Genomic DNA, 6,056 nt, shown 5'->3' with positions numbered 1-6,056 from the left:
ACCAGAGCACCTTCTTCCATATGTTTGGTGTGTCTCCCAGGTGGCTTGTGGCAAACTTTAAACGAGACTTTTTATGGATATCTTTGAGAAATGGCTTTCTTCTTGCCACTCTTCCATAAAGGCCAGATTTGTGCAGTGTACGACTGATTGTTGTCCTATGGACAGACTCTCCCACCTCAGCTGTAGATCTCTGCAGTTCATCCAGAGTGATCATGGGCCTCTTGGCTGCATCTCTGATCAGTTTTCTCCTTGTTTGAGAAGAAAGTTTGGAAGGATGGCCGGGTCTTGGTAGATTTGCAGTGGTCTGATGCTCCTTCCATTTCAATATGATGGCTTGCACAGTGCTCCTTGAGATGTTTAAAGCTTTGGAAATCTTTTTGTATCCAAATCCGGCTTTAAACTTCTCCACAATCTCGGACCTGCCTGGTGAGTTCCTTGGTTTTCATAATGCTCTCTGCACTTTAAACAGAACCCTGAGACTATCACAGAGGCAGGTGCATTTATACGGAGACTTGATTATACACAGGTGGATTCTATTTATCATCATCGGTCATTTAGGACAACATTGGATCATTCAGAGATCCTCACTGAACTTCTGGAGTGAGTTTGCTGCACTGAAAGTAAAGGGGCCGAATAATATTGCACGCCCCACTTTTCAGTTTTTTATTTGTTAAAAAAGTTTAAATTATCCAGTCAATGTTGTTCCACTTCACGATTGTGTCCCACTTGTTGTTGATTCTTGACAAAAAAATTAAATTTCATATCTTTATGTTTGAAGCCTGAAATGTGGCGAAAGGTTGCAAGATTCAAGGTGGCCGAATACTTTTGCAAGGCACTGTATGTCTTTGAAGTAGTCTATTTGTACTTGTTGACATATATTTACTGTTGCTGCTTTGCTTTTGCTGTTGTTTGATTGATATAAGATAAGAAAGAAGCCAAGCCAAACCTCTCTCCTTGTCTTCTCCCTTTCTTGGCTCTTTCTCCGGTTCCTGCCTTGCCTCCCCTCCTCCCTGCCAGGAAGAAGGCTGACGTATGAGAGAGAGCGTCCACTACTCTGCCTACGCTGCCTGGTGGGTGACGAGCACTCTGCCAAGTATAAACAAGCTTGCGGGGACTCCCGATCAGTCCTCTGTGAAGCCACAGCGACTCGGTCCCCAGAGCGGAACGTCAGCAGAGATAGCAGCAAGCAGGCACTTCTTCGCCGGGCAGGCTAACTCGCTTTCTGTTTTACTCGTCATGGAGACTCGCTGGCCTTTGAAGAGATCCAGAACAACCCACAAATTCAAGAGTGAGTTTGTGTGCACTTTACTCACAATATTTTTGATTGTATAATTTATTTACTACTTATACTAATTTTCATATATTATCCTGCATATTTTTTTCTTTTTCTTTTTAGAAGAATTTCCCTTGTGTTCTCATAACATTACGATTATTATTATTATTATTATATCAAGATTTGCGGCAAAGTACCCATCATGTTGCATCTGTACAATAAAATGAGATCCAATACAGGAGCAGACACACAAAAAAGTAAACTATAAATTCAAGTTTTCATTGATACTGAAAGTTCACCAGTGTGAAAACACTCAGTGTGTATTGTAGGCAATGCTTCTCAAAAGTTTGCGTACCTTCAGAAATGTCATACTTAAAAAAAAAAAAAAGTTTTCTTAATGCATTAACAGTATTTATTTATATATATTTTTTAATTAATTTCTGTTTTTTTAATACAGTGTGGCGAGTTCCAAGTGACCCAAAACCATTGAACAATAGTGTTATACACTGTACGATATATAGTTGACTTCAACGTATACTGTAGTTATTATATTGGATTTTACAACATTGTACATGTTTATCTAATATTATCAACATTGATTTCCCTCCTCTTCTACTTTCCTTTATAAACTGACTGTTAAGCAAGTGTGATACTGAACTTAATTTGCCATGCAGTAAATAAGACTAACCAAGATTTCTAATCGGTGTCTTATTCCACTTGAAATCCCTGTCTCGTGTTCTCCTGAAGGTCCAGCGTAGATAACAGTTCGACTTGTTGAGAGGTCAAGGGGTGAGCCACTGGAAAATCTTGCATACAATGAATGAATGGGGGGTTCATCATTATTTCACGAGTCTACTTTTACCACTAGAGTCGCTTTTGTGTGCCGCCATCCGAGCTGTGCCGAGAAACCCGGCAGTAATTGAAGCGGGGGCGAAATTGATCTGGGTCCAGTTACTGCTTTTTTGTGCTGTCTGATTAGCAAACATCACGGTGAAATAGTTCTTTTTCCAGGACAAACCAAATGTGAATTCAATTGATAAATTTCTTTTGTAAGTCTACAAACTGCGCATATACATTTTTTGAAAAATTATCTTTGATTATTTACTCTACAAAGTGCATGTTTTAAAGTTATGTAACTGACATTGTAGCCTATGTTAAGTGATCAGGTAGATGTGAATGGCTCAATGGTTTCTACCATGTTTAATTATGCAGAAGACATAGGGAACAAGTCCCGATTGAGACTGCACAGAGAAAAAAAAATCAAAAAAAACAAAGGGATGAAGCCAATAGTTGAAATCAACACTTCTCGAAACATCTTAATCTAGCATCCGCGTTTCCCAAACTAGCATGAATCCTGCAACTATTCTGCGTGTTTTTAATTATTTCTTCTGATTTTCCAATTTGGTCTTTCGCAGGTGGATTGTCACTGTGGCTGATCCTGTGGCTGGTAGTGGTAAAACCCAGCAGTGTGGCTGCATGCCCCAGGCTTTGTGTGTGTTATCCTACGCCCATGACAGTCAGCTGCCAGTCCCAGAACCTGACCATCGTTCCGGCCGGTGTGCCGTACGACTCACAACGTGTGTTCCTGCAGAACAATCGTATTACAGAACTCCGCGCGGATTCTTTTGGCTTTGAAACACAGGTAAAAGTGTGTGAACGCTGTATCTAGTTTAACTGCAATGTCTAGATTAGTGTTTAGACCCCCATTTTTCGCTCCTCTTCTAGGTGCTTTGGCTTTATGGCAATAATGTCACATGGATTGAGGCTGGAGCCTTTAGTAACCTGAGGGTGCTTGAGGAGTTGGACCTGGGAGACAATCCCACATTGAGACGTCTAGAAGGTGGAGCTTTTCGGGGGTTGGAGAAGCTGCAGAGTCTGCACATGCACCGATGCAAGCTTGGCATGTTACCCCACGACCTCTTCCACAAGTTGTATAGTCTCCAGTTTCTCTACTTGCAGGTGAATGTTGCATCCATACACATCATTAACACTTCTTGAAGATATGACATGCTTCATACTTTGATCACGCCAAAAGAACACTAGGAGTAAAACTAGGGACTACTAGCCAGCTGAACTTTAGCACTAAAATAGTTTCTTTTCAGTTATACTTTTAGTTCAAAAGTACTTCAACCATAAAATCAAAATTATCTGCCAAATTTAAAGGTTAGTATATATCCAGAAGTGTACATATCATTAGGCAAACGAGGTCTAATCGGCTCACAAGAGCTGTTTACAAACTTTGAGTTTAAAGCCGTAATTAAGGTTTTGTCAATTAAATTCATTTTAAATACTCATAGCTTCCCTTTTCATGCAATGGACTACTCCAGTGGTAGTCAAATGTTTTACAATAAGTGCCACTACAAAACGTTGAACCTTTTTCCCAGTGTAACTGAATAAATTCTAGTTTACTTGTCCTGAGATGAAGTGGATCTTAGGCAGATGTTGTGATCTAATGTCAGACTTTTTTCTCACTTTTTGACATTGTTGCAGGAGAATCAACTCCACTTTCTGCAGGATGACCTGTTCACAGATCTGGTCAACCTCACCCACCTATTCCTCCACGGCAACCGAATTCGAGTCCTAACTGAGAATGTGTTCCGAGGTTTGGTTAATCTGGACCGCCTACTTCTCCACGAAAATCGAATCAGGCAGGTCAACCGTCGCGCTTTCCGCGACCTTGGCCGCGTCTCCATTCTTTACCTTTTCAATAACTCCCTTGCCGAGCTGCCAGGCCAGGCTATGAGAGACACCCAGGGTATTAACTTCCTCCGTCTCAATGGTAACCCTTGGTCCTGTGGCTGCGAGGCCCGTTCATTGTGGGAGTGGTTCCGCAAATCCCGCATTTCCTCCTCTGAGCTGATCTGCTCCTCGCCATCCCAACGTCGCGGGCAAGATCTCAGATTCCTCCGGGAGCTGGACTTTGCCCTCTGTCCCATGCCTGACCCCGGCTCCTTAGCCGGAACCACCACAACCACCTTCAGCACCAAGACCCGCTGGTGGTTCTCCAAGAACAAGCCTGCGTCATCCTCCAAGGTCAATAACCACAAGACCACAGACACAGTGAAGTCATTCCCTCTAGGAAAACCAAATTATTTCCCCAAAAGCCAGTTTGACACATTTCCTCCCAAATATGAACTATCAGATGATGAAATGGCTCTTCCTAAACTCGACCAAGAAGAGTACTGGGCCAACTATGGCAACGAAGACGGCGCCATCCGTTGCTTTGAGCCCGACTGCTACGACAATCCATCTTTTGTGTCGTCATTCTCATCCTCTGCCACCCATCCAGCCCTCCTACACCCTTTCTCTTTCTGCATACTCGCTTTCTGCCTTTATTTACTTTTTGGCTGAATCCGACCAATCTTCAACACTTATCTCTTCTCTCATTCCTCAGTCCTGCTCTTTTCAACTCAAAACAAAAACCTGGGATCTTGATCCCTTTCTGCCACCTCCTCAATCTTTGAAGTAGGTGAAGGCGCGCAGCGACAGGAAACAGGCAAGGAAGCCAGTATCTGTTATCAAAAACAGATATCAATTGAGGCTTATCAAAATAGTTGATGTGGCTGCTGGAGACAGTGAAAGGTAGCACACAGCCACTTTTAACGAATGACATAACACTCTGAAGGCATTATAAATTCTAGTTTCTTTTCTACATGGAAAAAAAGTGTGTCAATGCTTTTGAAAAAAAAGTGAAAACATATGAGAACGATAAGAGGGTGTGTTGCAATAGTTTAGTTTATATATTTCTTTGGATGAGTCGAAGTAGTGATTCAAGTCATAAAAAAGAGGCAGGCTTTGCATTAGGTATGAGGGCCGTCTGTAGGTCATCCACCTTCTAATGTTTACTAACATGAAAAATCAACACAATTTAAATAAAATACACCGACAGAGAGGCTAGTTATCAAATATATTAATATGTGCACTGCAGATTGTCACAGATGGGATTTGCACATGGAACTTGGCTTGTTCTGTAGTCAGAGGTCGGATGCTGAAGTCAAAGAGAGCACTGAAAGGACGAATTTTGAAATCTGATTGGTTAAGAAATAGTCCATTTTCTTATTGCTCATGTTTCAGCGACCAGCATTACTACATCTGAAGGCCGTGGACACATTTGATATTTTTTTATATAAAATGGTAACATCAGAGTTGCCAAAACAAAACGAGGCCAAGTGCAGGATTGTCAGCCAAGAGTGATTTTCTCCTCTCAGATTCCATGTCATGTGTGAGCCCAGAGATGTCAGCACCACAGCCACCCACACTTGTACATGCAACTTGAAACAACTCAAGCAACTTGAAACACGCATCACACGACAAACGTCACACATCTCGCACTTCTCCGCACTACTGTTGCCTGGTTTGACTTTCCCCTCTTAACTCTGCAGTGTTTAGGAATGGATGAAACCATTAAATTGGCTGATAAAGTTAATCATAAATGTGTCTGTTTTATGTGTTGTTTTTTTTTTTTTTTTTTTAATTAGATTATAAGCAAGTGTTTGAAGCATGAAGAAATTAGATTTTTATGTTGCATACCTGTATTTATTAAAGGTTTTCCTAATTTGGAAAAAAAATTTGAAATGTTATATAGAACTTATTTATTATTGAAAAACCCAAGAGTTTTATTTAATCAGAAAACATGTTTTTAAACATTGCATTTGACCTGAAAAAGACCCTAATTCTGTGTGTTTCAAAAGAAAGCTGGTCATTGCTGTGCTTTGTTTAGAAAAAATAAATAAATAAACCATCAGACATATGTGAGTGGGAGTTTCTTTGTTTCAACAAACTG

At 40.9% G+C, this 6,056-nt stretch overlaps 1 protein-coding gene across 1 annotated transcript; it reads left to right on the top strand.

The window, feature by feature from the left end:
- Window positions 1-1,121: 1,121 nt before the first annotated feature.
- rtn4rl2b (reticulon 4 receptor-like 2b) lies at window positions 1,122-6,002 on the top strand. Its single transcript, XM_057850505.1, has 4 exons — window positions 1,122-1,288; window positions 2,689-2,915; window positions 2,999-3,232; window positions 3,764-6,002. The coding sequence occupies exons 1-4, from the start codon at window positions 1,237-1,239 to the stop codon at window positions 4,622-4,624; spliced, it is 1,374 nt and encodes a 457-aa protein (XP_057706488.1). The 5' UTR covers window positions 1,122-1,236; the 3' UTR covers window positions 4,625-6,002.
- The last annotated feature ends 54 nt before the right edge of the window (window positions 6,003-6,056 follow it).

Source organism: Corythoichthys intestinalis, chromosome 11 (assembly GCF_030265065.1).
Source record: "Corythoichthys intestinalis isolate RoL2023-P3 chromosome 11, ASM3026506v1, whole genome shotgun sequence".
Lineage (NCBI taxonomy): Eukaryota > Metazoa > Chordata > Actinopteri > Syngnathiformes > Syngnathidae > Corythoichthys > Corythoichthys intestinalis.
This window is presented reverse-complemented; position numbering and strand designations above follow the sequence as displayed.